This window comes from Myotis brandtii, unplaced genomic scaffold (assembly GCF_000412655.1).
Source record: "Myotis brandtii unplaced genomic scaffold, ASM41265v1 scaffold1105, whole genome shotgun sequence".
Lineage (NCBI taxonomy): Eukaryota > Metazoa > Chordata > Mammalia > Chiroptera > Vespertilionidae > Myotis > Myotis brandtii.
This window is the reverse complement of record NW_005353770.1, coordinates 749,821-770,296: the sequence shown is the minus strand read 5'-3', so window position 1 is coordinate 770,296 and position 20,476 is coordinate 749,821. Positions and strand designations below refer to the sequence as shown.

Here is a 20,476-nt window from a genome sequence, read left to right as displayed (position 1 = left end):
TATATATATATATATGAAACCAAACAATATTTCTGTCAACAATTGAATTAGAGACTGTTAGACTGATTCAGCATTTCTAAGATTTTTTTTTCTTATTTTTTTTCTTGTTGAGAAGTCTAATTTTCAATAATTAGAAATGTAAAATTTACTTTTCTGTTATTTGCATTGCTACTTCTTCATGATAAATCCTGGAATCAAATTGATGATACTTGCTATTGGAGTTTACATGTTTATTGTTGACATCTCAACAGTTCTCTTGGGAGGCATCATAGTGTGAAATTGGTGTTTGGAGTCATATGGTATGGATTTGACTGTTGGCTCTGTCATCTAACAGTTATATGACTTTGAGCAAATTACTTAACCTTATCCATCCTGAATATTCTTATCTATAGGGGCTGATATTCATACCTACCTTGCCAGCATTGTAAGAATTAGAATTAATATATGTGAAGCTGATGGCATAGAGCCTAGAATGCAGTAGACATTCTTATTATTCACTTAATAGTGGTGAAGGAAGTATTTTGGAACTCAGGTACTTAAGGTCAGAATTTTGGAGCTGGAAGCATCTTAAAATTTAATTGTTACCCTTCAAAATATGTTTGAGAGAGAGGAAACAACAACTTATAGTGTTTCTCTTTAAGGTGAATTCTTTATTTCCTAGTGTAGAATGGTAGGTTTTCAGGAAGGAATTGGATATAGAGCAGGAGAGTTCCCTCTGAGTTTGGTTATTCAAGTTTTGGGGTTCCTTAAATTTTTATTTTTTATAAATTAATTCAGATTTACAAAAGAATGGCAAATATAATACAAATAATTCTTCCCTATCCTATCTTCATCCAGATTCCCCAAATTTAACATCGTCCATATAACCAAAGCACATTGATCAAAATCAGGAAGTTAACACTGATACAATACTATTGTCTAACCTGAAGACATTATACGAAATTTGCCAACTGTCCCATTAATATAATGTTTTTTTCATTCAGAGTTCAATTCAGGTCATATTGCATTTAGTTTTCATGTCTCCTTTACTCTGCAGTAGTTCTTCAATTTTTGTCTTTTATTCATGTCTTTCATGCCTTGATTCTTTGAAGAGTACTGGCCAGTTATTTTGTAGAATATTCTTCAGTTTGGATTTGTTTGATATTTCTTAATAATTAAATCATGTTACGTATTTTTGGCAAGAATACCATAGAAGTGATGTTACTTCCTTTTTAATGCATCATATCAGGAGGTACATGATATCATTTTTGTCCCATTACTTGTGATATTTATTCTGATTTCTTGGTTAAAATAGTACCTGTCAGGTTTACTGTAAACTTCCATTTTCCCTTCGTGCTTAAAACTATTTTTTAGGGAGTAATTTAGAGACTACATAAATACTCTTTTCCTAATCATGTTTTTGATCATTAATTTAACTTCTTGATAACTCTTGCCCAAAATAATTATTATTTGTAGTATTTGCCAAATAGTGATTTTCCAATCATGCCTTATGTACTTATTAGTCAAAATTGTATAGTGGAAAACTTGCTAAGATTTTTGTTCATTTTATTTTGTTTGAAATCAATGATCAAAACATCAAGTGTATCATGTTTAATTATAGGTAGACTATCTTTCAAGGCCATATATCACATTTATTTATTTATTTATTTATTTATTTATAATATATTTTGTTGATTTCTTACAGAGAAGAAGGGAGAGGGGTAGAGAGTTAGAAACATCGATGAGAGGGAATGAGAGAGAGAAACATCGATCAGTGCCTCCTGCACACCTCCTACTTGGGGATGTGCCCGCAACCAAGGTACATGCCCTTGACCGGAATCGAACCTGGGACCCTTCAGTCCACAGGCAGACGCTCTATCCACTGAGCCAAACCGGTTAGGGCCAGATATCATTTTTTAAATCAACTTTTGCTTGGAAGTTTAAATATAGTTCTAATAATTTATATCAATATGTGTTTTAAAATGTTCTCATGATTGGCTTTTGTGCCGAAAAAGAAATAATCAGAGGCTACTTTCATTTTTAAAATTAACATTTGATATATTAGTCTTACAAACTCAAAACCCCAGTTCTTCCTTAGATTTCTGAATCCAACGTACAGATAATATTAAATCACTTCAATTCAGGGGCTACAATGTAATTTCCTGTAGTACAAGCAGTTTTTGTTTTGCACAATTCTAGGTTAATGTGGGTGGTAAAAATATGGAAACTTAAAAATTTGCTTTATGCTTTTCTGTATTTTCCAAATATTCTAAATAATTTTTACTACATTGAAAACAAAGTGCTATTTTTTATTGTTGTTGAAAGGATTATTCCTAGTAAATAAGAATGTTGGTTCTGCAGTGAGACTTTCTGGAATTTAATAAAGACTTCACTACATAACGTGTTAGTAGTTAACTTTTTGCTTTAGATTACTCTTCAGTAAATAGTTGTTAATAAAAATACCTGCCTTATGGGATTACTGTGAAGGGTTAAAAAATAATCTACTTAAAGCACTTGGAACAGTAACACTGCCGTAATAGTATAGACTCAATAAATGATAGTTTATCATTACTAACCTGTTCTAAGAGAAATAATCGCACAAAAAGAATCAGTGATGTGATCTCTTTCAGAATCATTATGACATGAATATAAAATACAGGTAGTCACTTCATCAACTCTTAATTCCTTCATATTGAAATTGAAAATTTAGCCCTGGCTGATGTGGCTCAGTTGGAGTGTTGCCCTATACACGAAAAGGTTGTGGGTTCAATTCTGTTCAGGGCACATACCTAGGTTGCCGATTTGATCTCTGGTTGAGGTGCATACGAGAAGGCAACTGATTGAAGTTTCTCATCTCTCTCTCTCTCTCTCTCTCTCTCTCTCTCTCGTAGTATATGCACAATAAATGTCTCTATTTTTACTAGGATTATAATCATTGGCACATTAGTGTCCGGGTCAGGTTTAGTGCAAATCCAGTCATACCTTTAAGGTTATGAATATTATTCAGTGGTATACATTGGAGTGTGTACTTAGGCTACATTCATAATTTTTCTTTAAAGGTACTTAAGTTCAGTCTCTCTTCCCTAGCTTTATTGGTATATTTTTAGTGGCATATTTTATTCTTGGTTTGAGTGAAACCAGTTATCTCTCTGGAACAGCATTTCTCAACATGTGGGTCACGACCCCTTTGGGGGTCGAATGACCCTTTCACAGGGGTCGCCTAAGACTATTGGAAAACAGACATATAATTACATATTGTTTTTGTGATTAATCACTATGCTTTAATTATGTTCAATTTGTAACAATGAAATTGGGGGTCACCACAACATGAGGAACTGTATTAAAGGGTCGTGGCATTAGGAAGGTTGAAAACCACTGCTCTAGAATATCTTGCTGCTAAGAAAATATTTTTTTTAGACTATTTGCCATTCTATTTGTATTCTTTAGTTTATTCCTACTATTCTTGGGCTTAAGACCTTTTCTATCTTATAACTTGTTAGTTTTACATTTATGTACTTCATTTAATATTATAGCTTAGAAACAGTAGGATAAAGTCCTCCTGAAATTTAACCAAAGTCCCCAAACTCAGAAAGAAATTTTATATATAGTATTATAGTACTAGCTAATGTATATGTATTACTTTATTTAGTGAGACACTGTTCGAAGCCCTTTATATTTATTCATTTAATCACTAAAACAACTCTATGGGATAGGTACCATGAATATGCCCAAATGAAGAAACTGAGACTTAGAGTTAAATAGCTATTTTGTTTAAACTAGGTATTATTAAAATGAAGGAAAATGTAAAACACAATTCTCTTAGTAAATTAAAAATAATTTTTCTTCCACTAGTCTTTGAATTCCTTAAAGCCATAGATTAATGAGTAGCTATTTAGTAAATAATTGTTATATTGAAATTGACTTTAAACTTTATATCATTTTAAAAATGAAACACAAGAGGGTGCTATTTACTATTCACTACTAGTGTTTTGCTTTTAAAAAAATATTTCTCCTTGTGAAATAGGGTGCAATAGCAACTTTATTATTATTTTTTTGTTCTGGCTAGAATCATTAATTTATTTTCTTATATTTTTTACTTCAGTTTATAGATTATTAGTTTTGTATTGGCCTTCTCCATGTAACAGATTGACAGTATGTATCTATTTGGGGGGCACTAGATTTCTAATTATATTAAGTAATTTTGCTAAATGAAAAGAAAAGTAATGGAAAGTTTTTTTAAAAATCTTTATTGTTGAAAGTATTAGATATGTCTCCTTTTTTCTCCCACTGACCCCTTTATTGCCTGCCCCTGCCCTCCCACCCCATACCTCTACCACCATACTGTCTGTGTCCATGTGTTATTCATATTGGAAAGTTTTTTGAAGAGGGTCTTTGATTTCTTTAAAGCCAAATTTAACATTTGAGTGCATTAAGTCTTAGAAATTATTTTCCTAAATTAAGAATATGTAATTATGACATTTTACTGAAGAGCAGTTATAGCAAGAAACCTGCTATTTAGAATTTACTCTTTGTCCCATTGGATCACCTATGAATAGGGTGACCATACATTTCAATATGCTAGGAACAGTCCTGCTCACATCTGTTGTTGCAAGCTGTTGTTTTATTATGATAACATCGCATCTATTATTATAACATAACTAGAGGCCTGGTGAATTAAATTCATGCATGGGTACGGTCCCTAGGCCTGGCTGGCGATTAAAGCACGAGCGTCTGGAGTGGAAGGGCAGGTTCCAGCTGACCTCTGGGCCCTGGGCAGCACCTGGGCACCCGCTCACACCCGCCTTAGCCTGGTGCCGCCCACTCACCTGCTCCATTATCCCGCTGCGGTCCCGCTCTCGTCGGACCTATCAGTACCAGCAGTGCCACTTGCTGCCAGCACCACATTGCCAATGGCCACCATGTTCTGTGCTGCCCCTGGTAGTCAGCGCACATCATAGTGAGCGGTTGAACTCCTGGTCTCCCAGTTAAACTCACGGTCGAACGAGCGCCCAAGGGGACAATTTGCATATTAGGCTTTTATTATATCTTACATAATAAGAGAGAAATATGTAAATTAGGCCAGGACATCATGACCAGCTCAGAGCAAGCCCCCAGCCCCAGCGGGCACACACCACACACCAGGGCTGGGGGCGCAGCTCAGAACCCCCACCCCCACCCCCTCAGCCCTGGTGCCACCCAACCCCGAGGCCACTCCCACCAGGGGTTTGAGGGCAGGCACACTGCACTGCCTGCCCTGGGAGCAAGACCCCCAGTAGACCCACAGACTTGCCCAGGGGGGCGTGCTCCGAGCTGCTGTGGCCAGACTGTGGCTTAGGCCTGCTCCCCACAAGCCATCAGTAGGACACCCCCTGAGGGCTCCCAGACTGTGAGAGGGGGCAGGTTGGGCTGAGGGACACCCACCCAGTGAATGAATTCCGTGCACCGGGCCTCTAGTAGGATAGTAATAATTAATGGCTGCTCTTTTTTACTCTTAATCCCCCCCCCCCAATTTGGATGATAAATTGAATAGTTACTCTGTCTGTGAAAGCTACCATTGAGAAAGGTAGTGGGAATAGAAATACAAATAGGTAGAATTTTAGAAATTGTTTGTATCAGAGGTCCCAAGGTCATCTGAATGATTTACTAGGATTCACAGGACTCAGAAGTTGCTAGGCTCGTGGTGAGGGTTTATTGTGAAAGGATACAGAGTAAAATCATAAAAACATATGAGGAAAAGTCTGATGGAACCAGGTGCAATCTTCCAGGTGTCCCTTCCCCCTGGAGTCACACAGATGTGCTTACTTCCCCCAGAAGTGATATATGATGATATGTGCAAAGTGTTCCCAACCAGGGAAGCTCATCGTAGCCAGGGTGTCCAGAATTTTTATTGGGGGTCAGTCATGTAGGTACGTAGCACCTGTGTGACTGACCTTGATTATTAAGTTCCTGAACCTCAGAGAAAAAGAGATGTTTGCCGTAAATCATATTGGTAGCATAAACTGCTCATACGTACAGTGTGGCCCAAGACCACAGGCCCATTAAACACTCTTGTCAGACAGAATTTTCCAAGGGCTCCATTCCCAGGAGCTAGCTGAGGGCTAGTCTGAAATCAGATCATTTCGGGGAATGTGTAGGTTTCAGCAAGCCATGTTGGCTGAGTTAATCCTTTCTCATATATGGTCATAGAAGGTATTCAAGCCAGAGTTTGAACCCAGGAAGTCTGATTCCAAAGACTGTTCTTTCCATAAGTAATTTTTAGAGATCTTTTATACTGATTTGCTAATTGGAAATTACTGGTTACATTAGATGTGATAGTGACTTGGACTATGCCCATCTATCCTGATAAAATTCTTCTTTTTAAAAAATATGTTTTTTATTGATTTGAGAGAGAGAGAGAGAAAGAGAGAGAGAGAGAGACTTCAGTATGAGGGAGAAATATCAATTGGTTGCCTCCCACACATACCCTGACTGGAGATTGAATCCACAACCTGGGCATGTGCCCTGACAGGGAATCAAAACAGTGACCTTTTGGTTCATGGGACTATGTTCAATCAACTGAGCCACACAAGCCAAGGCCTGATAAAATACTAATAAGCTTTCTTTTTCCTCACATGAGGATAGGGAGTTTTTGAGTATTTTCTGGTGCTTTGTAGGTAAAAGGTGCTAAGAATTTCTAGTTCTTATTTTCAGCTAAGTTTGTTTTATATATTAATGTATTGAAAAGTAGTTTACATGAAGAATAGTTTATAATTACTTATTTTGCACTTAATATAATGTTTTTTTTTTGTTTTTTGTTTTTGTTTTTTTTTTTAAATATATTTTATTGAATTTTTACAGAGAGGAAAGGAGAGGGATAGAGAGTTAGAAACATCGATGAGAGAGAAACATCGATCAGCTGCCTCCTGCACACCCCCCACGGGGGATGTGCCCACAACCAATGTACATGCCCTTGACCGGAATCGAACCTGGGACCCTTGAGTCCGCAGGCCGACGCTCTATCCACTGAGCCAAACCAGTCAGGGCTTAATATAATGTTTTAATTAAAAAACAGATATCCTATATAATAAAGAGGCAATATGCAAATTGACCATCATGCCCTCACAAGATGACCGCCCCCATGTCGTCACAAGATGGCCGGCAGGGGAGGACAGTTGAGGGCGATTGGGCCGGCAAGAGAGGGCAGTTGGGGGCAATCAGGCCGGCAGGGGAGGTCAGTTGGGAGCGATCGGGCTGGCAGGGGAGTGGTTAGGGGGTGATCAGGCTGGCAGGCAGAAGCGGTTAGGGGTGATCAGGCTGGCAGGCAGGCAGGCGAGCGGTTGGGAGCCAGCAGTCCCGGATTGTGAGAGGGTTTTAAATTGGCAGTCAGACATCCCCCGAGTGGTTCCAGATTGGAGAGGGTGCAGGCTGAGCTGAGAGACACACACCCCCCTCCCGTGCATAAATTTCGTGCACCGGGCCTCTAGTGTAATAATAGATTTATAAAAGTTTTTGTCACAAGATTGTCTGCCTTATAGATAATAGATTTGAATGAACTTACACAGTTCTCAAAAGCTTTTAACTTTTTCTCTTTTCTTTTTTCTTAGGTATTTGTGGAAACATTAGACAAGTGTTTTGAAAATATCTGTGAACTGGATTTAATTTTCCATGTAGACAAGGTACTACTTCTATATTGTCAAATCTTCTAAGCTTTTTACCTGAGAAAAATGTTGTTTTATTTGCAAAGTAAAAATGGATTTAGTGAATAAGGCTATTTTTATTCTCTTCCTAGGATTGTGTGAATGGAGGAAATTACATTTAAACTGGATTTTTAAGGATTAGTAGATATTTTCACAGACAGAAAAGGAGTGGTAGCTCTTTTTTGGAAGTTGGATTGTTAAGTAGATTAAAAACAGAGAAATCAATTTAGGAATCTGTTGCAATAGTCCAGAAAGAAATGAATTAAGACAGTATAGTAAGGATGAAAGAGAGTAGAGTAGGACCCTGATAGCCTATTGAAAGCTGGAGGTAAGAGAAGGGAAGAATGACTGAGTTTTCTAATCAGTATTATTGGGTATTGGTAATACCGAATTTAGAAGAAAGAGATTCCACTTTTACTATATATAGATTTTTTTCTGTATTAAGGTTATGTAATTTAACATTGCTTTGAATTATTAAGCCATTGAATAAAATAGTCTGAAATAAGTGGCCTAAATTTTTAGCAAAAAAGTGATTTTAAAAAATTACCTTACCTTCGGCCTGATCGGTGTGGCTCAGTTGAGCGTTGACCTGTGAACCAAGAGGTTGCAGTTCGTTTCCCAGTCAGGGCACATGCCCAGGTTGTGGGGTGTACAGGAGATAGCTGATCAATGATTCTCTCTCATCATTGATGTTTCTATCTCTCACTTCTTCTCTCTAACAAAATCATTAGGTAGCTAATATTTATTGATCATTTACTTTGTTTTGGGTACTTCCATGGATGACCTCATTTAATTTTTTCAGCAATCTATGAAGGAGATACTATTATTATCTCTGTTTTATAGCCCATTAAAATAAGACTTAAAGAGGTTATATATAACTGCCTAAAGCTTCACAGTAGTGATGAAAGCAGGTTTTAAGCCTTCATTCCAAATTATTTTATTATACAGCTCATAAAGTAGACACAGCAGTATTTAAACCAAAAACTACTGGAATTATGAAATGTTTTTGTAGTGAGTTTTCTTTATAGGTGTGTATTATTTTTTTCCCTTTAGGTTCACAATATTCTTGCAGAAATGGTGATGGGGGGAATGGTATTGGAGACCAACATGAATGAGATTGTTACACAAATTGATGCACAAAATAAACTGGAGAAATCTGAGGTAAGAACAGAAAGTGCTCTAGTTAGTGAAGGTGGTAAACATGGTCATAAATTATGCATGATTTGTAGCTTTCACTGTTTGTCCTTTAGTATCACCTTTAGGGACAATTGGTATGCTTATCCAGTTTTTAAGTGGGATATACATATTGTAGTATGCCAGATGTTCTGTGGTTACTACCCACCAAGTAGTTGTGCATCCTTCTTTTAGCCATGGTCATACCTGCCTTGGGTAATTAACACAATTCCAAATTCTTACTGCTTAAAAATGAAATTATTTACTTGAAAATGGAATATTAGCTTTCTAAAACATTAGTCAGTAATTATCAAGGACATCTTAAAACTTATATTTTAAAGATATATAAATTTAGCATTATAAAACTATTTCTGGAAGAGGAGAGAAAAGGCAATGGAATTCTCATGAGGAAATAGTAAGTTATATTAGGTGCTTAGCAAGCCTGAGTACATATTGAAAAGGGAAATTTAGTGCCTTAATCTTTTAATTCTGGATCCTACCCAAAGGTCACTGACCAGTTTGCTAAGTCATATATTTTATTCGTTGATACATATATTCATGGCTTTTATTGCATTCTATAAAGGAAAGATTTGGTTAGTTATGCAGTGCTAACTTTGTGCTGTTAGGTTAGGTGAATGGGGACCAGCCAGCACTTTAGCATTGTATAAAACCCTACTTTGGAATTTAGTGACTCCTCCCACATGTACTAGGCTGAATATTAGTGACAGGTGCTTTAGCAGAGCCACTCAAGTTCACATTATTTTGGTTATTTATTGCTGTAGCAGAAGTTTAGATAGATAACATCTTAATATCTCATTCAGTGATATGTTTGAGGATACTCTTACCTTTGGTATTTATAGTCATAACTCAGATTAGGAAAATATATTTTATAATTATTAGGACAAGTTAAGATGTTTGATTGGTATAAAGTACTAGAAAAGCAGCAAGATATTGAAACTGTTAGCATTAATTTACAACAGGTGAGTTCTGAAGAATTATTAATTTATTGGTACTTTAAAGGATCAGTTTAATACAAATAAATACTATGCTCATTAGAACTGAATAAAACACAGGATGGTGGATAAATCTGAAATCTGAGGGTTAAAAACAGTTGAAACTTTGATAAAATCATTTACCAGTGTTTTATTTAAAATTTCTTCTTATCTCAATTTACCATCCCTATTGGTTTTCCAAAGGAGAGACTTATAATAGTGAAGAGCTTAAAATTATGGCTCTTTTAAGTAACTATGTATTTTGTGTGTTCTACAGCCAATTTTTCAAGTATTGGTTTTTGAAAGGGGAAAATATAAACTAGATTAAACTAAGACAAGGAAAACAATTCAGAATATTATTTAATGTGGTTGGTTTGCAATATATAATGTATAGTAAAAGATTTACTATAAACTCTAAGCTGTAGTTTTTTAAAGTCTTAAAATTATAATTTGAAAATTTCTTTTTACACACAATCTGGTTTATTGGCTCATTTTACATGCACACCAAATATATATGCAAACATAAATAGTTCAATGTACAAATTTACATGGGACTCACAAATCACCCCCTTGTCTTTCATCCAGCACCCAAACCTGTGCTCTATCCCGGCTCCACTTTGGGATGAAGTTCACAGGGGGCTGGCACTAGAGGGTAGGAATCTGGAGGAGGGAGAGGTCCTGCTCCCCTTTCTTCACAGGTACCTCCGAAAGGTCCTGTCCCTTCTCAGTGGCACCATAGGGCAGAAGGCTAAATACCTCCACTCCCTCTCTGCCGCAACTCAAATCCCAGACATCTCCTCTAATCCATCTCGCCAATTTATATCATCTGTTAAACTTTTCATTACAAAACGATGGTTACAGATTTTAAATGCCAAGAGACAGACAGTGACACAATCCATTAATCACTATAAAATGAATGGATGTGATAATTTGTCAATTCTGTGTAATCATCTGTAAAAATATATAGACTTCTTGCCTGGAATTTTCACATTGAAAATTTCCAGGTATTTAAACTCCTTTCCATTGGTGGTGTCCTTTTCCTTTTTTTTTTCTCCTTAGTGTGTGATGTATGTAATATTGACAAAAGTCATAAAAGACCAATAATAATTGCATAATGGATATTTGTTTTTTGGTTATTCAGTGATATTTTGTTAAGCAGTTTTTTAATTTATAAAGAGCAGTGAAATGTAGAATTTACATTTTTGATAGAAAGTTATAAGAATACTATACTATTTAAATAGTTCTGAATATTAGTGAATACTCCCATTTTTCATCCACTAATAATCTTTTAATATATAGTTAGTTGTTATCTGCTACCACATTAGTTTTGTTTTGTTTTTTGTCTCCTTTACAAGAAAGTATATTTTAAATCTGATTGGGGATAAAACCCAACATATGTTCAGTAAGTGTTTCTCTATATGTGATGTCTGCTAATATTTAGTTATAAAAAAGTCAAAGTGAGACTATTTAGTCTTGATCATATTTTAAGAAATTGTGTTGAAATATAATGTTGACTTTTTGTAATTTTTCAGTAATTTTCATATATTTTAAGTATCTTTAGAAGTCTACCAGCTTTATTTTAGACACACTGAAATGTCAGAAATTTTCATGTGAGTTCTATTTCCAGGTTACTTAAATTGGTTATATCTACCAAACATATGAATGCAGAATAACCCAAAATTACTAATTTAATTAAGATCTATTATGTAAACAAAAACTTACCATGAAAGGCTTAATTAAAATTCAGAGTATCATAATTGATGACAAGATCTGGTTATCTTATTTTTAAAGTTAATTTAAGTGATATGTAGAATAGCATTTATCTTTTAAAAATCAGCCTGGGTTTAATTTAAGATAAGCTCTTAAAATATATCATAGATCTATCTAGGTGCCTTTACTTTGTCAGATTTCAAAGATTTTATTATTTTGGATTAATGGTAGTATCAATCAAAAGAGAACAATCAAAAGTGAACCAGTTTCATTCCCAATACCTAGACAGGTAGGAGCAAAGATCACCCAGATCTTTAACCATTTGTACGCAATAAGCTTCTATAGACGCATACAGCGGACCTTTTTAATCAAATTCAAAATATCGTGGCAGTTAACTGGTTAAAGAGAGAAGAAGCATTTATATGCTTTCAGTGTATTTTCAGCTATCCTGCTTTGATAGAAAAATGGTTTGCTTGTAACATTGGGATCTTGTGAAAGGAGGGGTTAAGCTGGGAAGTTGGTGGGATTTGGTAAAAGTCTAAAAGGCACCCAGGAAGTGGCTTGGAATGAAAGGACTCCCTGTGGGTGGAGGAGGATGGGTTGGGGAGACTTGTTAGTTTTTATGTATTTCATGTTATTTTTAAGATGAAAAATGACTCTGATTTTAGTTACTACTTTTTTAAAGTTAGTCCTCTTTTTTTTCCGAACATCTGATCTTTCTAGCTCTTTCCATTCTTCTCTTTACAGACCTTTATCTTTCAATCTCCCAGACAGGACAGGTAGACAAGGTATTGCTGACTTTGAGAAAAATGTACTTTAACAAAAGGGAAAGCAAAATGATGTCAAAGGCAATTAATTATGTAGGCCAGACTCAAAAATTCTTTGTGTTAATGAACCCATATAGTCCCTGTAGCCTATTTTTCATTCTAGTTTCTCCTTGTAGTTTCCTCATCTTTTATTGGACTTAGTGTATTTTTCTAGTATATCATCAATGTCATCTTTGTTCTGTTTTGTCTGCCTGCATTGTGAAAGGAAAGATTAAGTTTTTTGTTATTATTTTTAAACATTGTCATTTAACTGACAAATTACATTTTGTAGAAATGACAATTTATTTGGTATGTTAAATTTAGAATTTATTTTGAGCATCATGTGGCAGAACCAATCTTACTTTAACACTCATAGATTTTTCCCCTCATCTTTCTAAATTAGGATTCTAACACAAAATTGCCTTCTAGGTTTTGGAAACTGTGAATTTAAAACCCAAAAGCTGAGCCTTCAAAGTTTTGCATACAAAGTAGGAAGCAGTGAAGGCTTAGAACAGTGACTGTTAAATAGTACTGCAATTCCAAAATCTTAACAGAATTGCTTTTACTAGTTTTGACTAATAGGTACATATTAAAAGTAGCCAATAAAAAACAAGATCAGAAATTATTAAAATTGAATTAAATGTTCTAAAAAATGGAATTAAATATATTTACCAAAATAAAGTGGATTTCTACTGTAGGAACCTTCTAACATCCAAACATGTCGTAATAAGACAAAAAATATTATAAACTTTGAGTGTTTTTGCGAAGCATATTGGCAAATATTAGAAATGTTTTTAATAGACTCCTAGCTTTACGAAACTAGATTTTCTCTGAAAAAAATTTTTTACACCATAGTTAACTGTTTGAATTACTTTTTAAACATTTCTCTGTAGATGAGCAACAACTTTTTTGTACAAAGCCATTTCAGGAAAAATGAAAATGTTTATAGGACCCCATTTAAAAACTTCAAAATAAAAATACTTTATTGAGCCCTATGAAGGAAAAAAATCTATCAACTTAACAAGTTAGATTACCTACCTTATAATTAGGAAAATGTCACTGAGAATATGGCATAGCTATTTAGCCGCTAAATTATTGCTTTCTGGATGTGTTTAAGAAGCAGCATCAGACAGGTGATTTTCTAAGATCTTATCCCAGGATCATAGGCTATATCGTGAAGCTGGGTGTACCACATTTGGTCCCTAGATCCATATTACTTTATCCTTGCAATAGAAAATAAATAAGTCATTCTATTGATCCAAATCACTGCCAATGTTCCAGTTTTTAATTTATATTAAATTGCTATTTTCTAACAAAGAACCATCAACCACTTGGGTCTTTTAACTTCCATACCTAGAACTAGTAATTGGCTTTTTTACTTTTTAAAATCAAGTTTCTATTTTTAAAGAGTATAGAATAAGAAAAGGGACTTAAGTAACAGATGTTGGGAAGTCAACCTGTGAGTTGGTTCTGCCCCTCTATGTTGACATGCAGTTATTCTGTTCTACAAAATTACAGTGGGGACCCCTGAGGTCAAAAATAGTTATATTAAATCCATGAATGGCATTAGTCTACTATATTATTTTCACACAGGCACTTCCTGTGCTAGAAATTAAACTCTAAATGAAGATTATATAAAATATTCTAATGTTGATAAAATTTTTAATAAAATACCATATTCTTACTCACTCACTAGAGGATTGTCATCAGTATTTCTCATCTCTTTGTTTATAATTGCAGTATTAAAGCACTGCCCTTAAAGCAAAGAGCAAGCCTCTTATAAGTTCCCAGATTAAAAGTTATTTTACCATACATTCAGAAATTAAAATATTGGCATTTTCTATTCCATTCAAAACATGTTTAAAAATCTGCCATTATTTTGTAAATGATTTTGAGTCTGAAACCATTTAATATTGTGTTTATTAATGTTGATGTTCTTTCACTTTGCTGTTAGGTCAAAATTTTGACTGTGCATATACCAACTTCCAGCAGGAAGGGTGGGTAAAGGTTTAGTATGTACAAATTATTCCAACTACCATCTTCTTATGCTATATTTCAGGCTTAAAAAATATTTTAAGATGGTAGGTTGGTATTTTATGTCTTAGATAAAATAAATATTTAGATTCTTTCCTTTCCCCTTCAAGAAAGTTAATTGCTATTGCATGAGGAAAAGGGAGCTTTCAGATTTTTTAAAATATATTTTAGTAATGCTGCTTTTTTAGTTTTGCTTGCACATATTTTGTTTATTTTTGGGTCTGGCAATTTAAAAACAAAATTTAAAAAAAATCATATCCATCCATTATTATCTTTGTGATTCCAGTGCTTGAAATTTCCAAGAGTATGTCTGTATAAGTCTTCTATCTGTTTGGCCTCATTTTGGTATACTTGCAGACTTCATTTTGTTTTCTTTCTCTTAATTCTGTTAATTTATTTAATTTCATGGGAGAGAAAACATGACCATTCTTTTATATACTGTACTTCATTCCTTCATCTAATTCATACTCTTAACAGCTTTGGGTTCATATATTTGTTTTTGTTAGTGGAGTTGCTGCAGTTTACGTGCCATGATGGTGCTCAAGTAAAATAACATAGATGGAAACAAGTTATTTCTCCAGTAGGATTTCATTCCTTTTTTTTCTGCTTGTGTCAACTATGTAATCCTAAATCTTTAAGAACTATGTTGTACTGTCATTTTACATTTTAAATTGTATAAATTACTAAGAAGTCAGGTAAACTTCATTTCTATAAATTTGAGTGTAAGTTGTCTTGTTGCTTTGAATATATCTTTACTGAGAAGAAAACTAAGATGAAAATTATATTTCAGTGTTGGCAAATTGATTTTCTAATGGCAAATTATGATTTATTCTTTAATAAAATGTTTCAGACTTCACTTTCATGGAAGTCTGAAAATGAAATCGATTTTATAGCAGTTAGGAGGTTGACTACCTGGTAACATGAAGTTTGTTTGTTTTTAAGCCCTAAGTTTTTGTATATAAACATTAACAGCTCATATAAGCATCTACTTAGTAATCAACAGTCCTTCTTGTATTTTTCCTTAACATTTTATATTCTGTAGAATCTGCTTTCTTAAAATGTTTCTTTAATTAAAATTTAATTGACATACACATCACAATTTTAAAATTTTGTACCATTTAAATTCATGACATTCTACACAAAAGTATTGAACATGCTTGAGAAATAATTTGATTCTCTTAATCCATTTGCGTGTTCTGAGTAGTTATCATCCTTTGCATGTCTATGGCTTGCTGCTTATGTTTAAAAGAATTGTAATTTGTTGTACTTAGAAACTTCTTTTGGTTTTACATAATAAGAACTTGGCACAAATATACTATTTAAATCTACTGCTCTATTGATTTTATATATTCTCATTAGTAACCAACTGTTGACACCATCTTTGGTCACAAAGAAATTACTTAATCTAATGAAACCTAACAGACGGCATTTTTATTCTCATTTTCTCTGCTTAAGTTCAGTTTAGCTGTTCATGGTATAGGGCAGCCGTGGGCAAACTACGGCCCGTTTGAAATGAATAAAACTAAAAAAAAAAAAAGACCGTACCCTTTTATGTAATGATGTTTACTTTGAATTTATATTAGTTCACACAAACACTCCATCCATGCTTTTGTTCCGGCCCTCTGGTCCAGTTTAAGAACCCATTGTGGCCCTCGAGTCAAAAAGTTTGCCCACCCCTGGTATAGGGTATTATGGAAAAGAAGGCGTCTTGACAATTATATTTAGTTTAATACTGAAAACAATTACTTTAACTATTTATAATATAAATCATAGCATCCAGTAAAACACACACATATTTACCTTTTCTCTTTTTCACAAAATCCTCTAATAATTTATACCTTTAAAAATATTTATATTTAAATATCTTAAACAATACTTTTCTATAGCCTAGTCATCATTTGTACCCTGTATAGAAATTTCAAAGTAACAATAGTAGCAAATTGGTTTGTTATTTAGAAAAATTATAAAATTCATTCTACCTGGAAAAATGATACTAGTTCCAGGATATCTGTCATTTTGTAAAATAATTTTTGTGCCGTTGGCAGACAACATACTTCCTGTTAAAAGGAAGAGAGCCTATAACATGGGAAAGCTATTTGAACTTAATTATTCTTTGATTCTCTTGAAATGATCAGCTTAAAGACCCTTTTCAATATGATTTATGCTACCCTAAGTAATATTCATATATATCTTTGTCTTTGGGGGCAATGGGAGAAAAGTAAGTTGTAACAAAAACTGCATTACTTCAGGTAGGTATAAATGTAGAGGTCAATCAAATTTTTAATAATACATCAAAACAACTAATCCCTATTAAATTACAGAAATTGAAGTCCCAGCTCTATTAAGTCTTTAATTGCGTATGGAGTGTTTCGTCCATATCACCCTTAGCATTGCCTGTGTGAACCACCTCTATTAATACTACTTTACTGATTTTTCTATTATTTCCAATTCTGACTTGATAATCCATGGCTTTTATTTCATTGCTTAACAATGTTTGTATCCTTTATTCAGCAAATAGTTTACACTGGCCTATTTTGTATCAGTCAAGATTTTTCTCAGGTAACAGCTTTATTATTATTTTTTTAATTAACAAAAGAGGTAGGATTACATAAGAAAAATGATCTAAAATTACAAAACGGGACTTTAAAACTAGTGTTCTAATAACATGAACATTGCTTCTTATATAGGAGTGGGCTAAATTAGGTTTACAGTTGTAAGCAAAGTCAAGTTTATTCTTGTATTATTATTATTTATTAATTATTGATTATTTGTATTATTTTCCATACAAACAACTGTAAACCTACTGTTGCCAACCCCTGTATATATGTAATCTAATCAAAGTTGAAGATTTGTTTTTGTTACTTAATTGTCATCTTTGTGCAAGACAATGTATGCCACAGAATTGAGATGTTTGTTGGCTTTATTATATAGCATGACTAAAAATTGATGAAATTGAATTGGTATATAAATTAATCCTTAAAAATACAAATACTGTTAATGTAGCTACTTGAGAAAAATGATATGTGTTCATTTTTCTTTTATTTTTAAGCATATTTTCTTTCAAAATTACTTCACAAAATTATAAATTTTCCTACTAAGATAAAAGCCAAATATTGTACAATAATGGTACTGAGAATTTTAAATTTTATTTATAAATTTTAAATTTTATATATGCTATCTTTTACATTTATGCTATTCTTTAAATTTGTATTTTGTAAACTAAATATATGTTGTTGAATCCACTTGATATGACAGAATATTTTTAATTGTTATATCTTTACTAATGCATAAAAGGTTGGAATGATCCTCTTGTTGCAGTTTCATTTTTCGGCAGACCTGTTCTCTTTGGATTGAGGCTTTACTTTAAAAGCCTGATTTTTTTTAAGTGTCCTAGAACTTTCTTTAAGTTTAGAATAGTCTCCATAATTTAAAAAAAAAAAATTATTGTTTTAAGGCATTAGCCCTAAGTAAAAAAACTAAACAAGCATGATCTATTACTTTTCGTTTTTATTTCACAACATGTATTGATAATAAATGCCATTTTAAAAGCAAAACCCCCGAATATATCATGATTGTTATGAGATGTTTAATAAAGAACTAATGTAAAATATGCTTCATGCTTATATGTCAATTATATCAAGATATTAGGTAGAGATCTAGCTTTTAGTCATTTGAATATTATGTGTAATATACAAGTGGTACAGTTTAATTTGTGTTTAAATCTTTACATTGTCATCGCATGTATTCACTGTATTTTTTAATGTGTCAACTGTTTTCTCTTTATAGATTAGTATTTCAATGTAACCATCCCATATCAATTCAAACTTACCATCTGGTCTCTAGCTTGTTATATGAAAATCTTTTATTATTGTCCTCCATTCTTAGTGTTTTTTGGTGAGCTACACCTGAGTTGTACATCTTCTTTTTCTTTTATTTGCTTTTGTATGCAGGCTGGCTTAGCGGGAGCTCCAGCCCGTGCTGTTTCAGCTGTAAAGAATATGAATCTTCCTGAGATCCCAAGAAATATTAACATTGGTGACATCAGTATAAAAGTGCCAAACCTGCCCTCTTTTAAATAAAAAAAATTTAAAAGGCCACTCCCAGGTAAAATCCAGGGGGAAAAGTCATCTAAGTTTACCATGCAGTTGTTTACCAAAAATAGAGGAGGAGAGTCTTACCTTTTGCTCTTGGATTTAAGTCAAGGTACTGTATAGAAGTTGTGTAAAATCAGTATGGCGGTTCAATGTTGTTTTTCTTGTTCAGTGATTTTAAAGAAATTGAGTAGTTTCAGTGTGATTTTTAAAAAAATTTCTTTTCTAAACTGCATTCCTATGCCCACCTAAGGCATGCTTCTATGTATTGGCAACAACAGTATTTCGAAAAGTGTTTGAAGCATTTCTTTAAATTATGTACTACTCAAAATGTTGCTGGAGTTTTGTATGGATCACAAGTATAGCATTCCTTAATTCTTTCTGTTATTTGTCACAATTGTTATTTAAAGAATCAAGTATGTATTGCATGAAAACATTATGACCTTTTCCTCTTAGTTTAAATAAACTCCAAGGTAACTGGACTCTTAAAGCACCTTTCTGTTCGCCTGATATCTACTTTAGCAATAATTTTTTTATGACCCTTCTACTCAACAAAGTAAATAAAAGTGTATTTTATCACTGTTAAGCAGCTGTTAATGACAATGTGTTAAATTTATACTTCTGTCTTTAATACAGTCAGACCTCAGTTCTCGAGCATCTCCCATCTCGAACAATTCAATTCTTGACCAAGTTGTTCACAGAAAAAATGTCTCGGTTGTCAAAAAAAACTTCAATTCTCAACTGGACAACCCTTTCATGCAGATACCTGTATAATCAGTCACGTGTTTCTCAGGTGGCAAACAAAGGAGAGAATATGCAAGTCTGAGTCAGTTTACCGCTAAACCTCACATTGTTAACATCTCAGGAAATTGTGCTGTGAATATTTTTTGTTTTGTTGCTGCTTGTTATTATTAAATACTTACAGTAAGTCCCCATGGGTCCTACAGAGGTTAGTGATAGCAGCAAAATGGAAAGGAAAGTTGTGAGAACAACGATAGAGCTTAAAAAAAAATGATCTGGCTACTGAAAATGGCATACAAAATTGACGATTAGCACAATTTTAAAATGCTAAGAGTATGAAAGTGCTCACAAAACAATGCAACTGAGAAAGGTTAAAATGGAATCATTTGGGGGTCTGGAATGAATGAATTCAATTTACATTATTTCCAATTGGGGGGAAATGATTCAGTTTTCAAACAAATTGCTTCTCGAATAGCCTTCTGGCATGAATTAAGTTCAAGAACTGCAGTTTCAATGTATTCGGGAACTCACTGAATTATTCTAAAGCTCAATTATTTCACAATCAAAAGTAGTGTATCTCGTAACACATTATCTAGGATGAGTTCTGGAATGGGACATGACATCTTTTTCTAAAAATTGTAGAATCCATTTTATACATAAAGGTTTAAACCTTGCGTCTGCTCTCTTCTTGCTCAGATTTTGAAAAATAATTTTAGCAAATACTTAGTTTCTTTTGAACACAAAACCCTTTGGAACTCCTTTTGATTGGCCCATCCCAAAGTCAAAGCTATACTATTTTCCTAAGCCCTAACATTCGTATTCTGATTTCTCATAATTGGCCCACATTTTCTTATTTGGTCTTACCTTGTGAACAGTGGGTGGGGTTCCTCTTCCAATTAGACCAAGGTTTTCCTTACAGTTCTAGTCTTCCCTCCCCAAATGTTCTCTGAAACATTTCGTTAGATTTGTGGGATGTAAGCAAAGTCACTTTATTTTTTCTAAATAAAATTAATCTGACTCTAAGCCTCTTCCTGTTGAGGCAACAGGAAATTCAGTCGGTGATTATTTCCATCAGTTCACAGATGTATAAAAGTCTTAGAGGAAGGTTATACAAAGCAACATTCGGGGAGATCCCTGGTCTTCAGTCATTCGACAAATGTTTAAGTGCCTGCTGTACCAGGTGAGTAAGTCCCCGTTCTCATGGAGCTATATACAGTACCACACACAGTGCCTAGCAGTCTGGCAGTATTTCCTCCTTTCTCTTTTTTCTTTCT

General features: G+C 33.8%; 1 protein-coding gene and 1 long non-coding RNA gene across 3 annotated transcripts in view; both read left to right on the top strand.

Moving 5' to 3' along the window:
* Positions 1 to 19,047, top strand: part of AP3S1 (adaptor-related protein complex 3, sigma 1 subunit) — a 42,423-nt gene extending 23,376 nt beyond the window's left edge. Inside the window, exons 4-7 of the mRNA XM_014544364.1 lie at positions 7,563 to 7,634; positions 8,709 to 8,816; positions 16,882 to 16,929; positions 18,321 to 19,047. Coding sequence (XP_014399850.1) covers positions 7,563 to 7,634; positions 8,709 to 8,816; positions 16,882 to 16,929; positions 18,321 to 18,449 — 357 coding nt within the window. The 3' untranslated portion in view covers positions 18,450 to 19,047. The remainder of the gene's footprint in view (positions 1 to 7,562; positions 7,635 to 8,708; positions 8,817 to 16,881; positions 16,930 to 18,320) is intronic.
* Positions 19,048 to 19,630: 583 nt separating this feature from the next.
* Positions 19,631 to 20,476, top strand: part of LOC106727061 — a 23,357-nt gene continuing 22,511 nt past the window's right edge. For both annotated transcript variants that reach the window (XR_001363210.1, XR_001363211.1), the window contains exon 1: positions 19,631 to 20,382. This is a non-coding gene — a long non-coding RNA (uncharacterized LOC106727061). The remainder of the gene's footprint in view (positions 20,383 to 20,476) is intronic.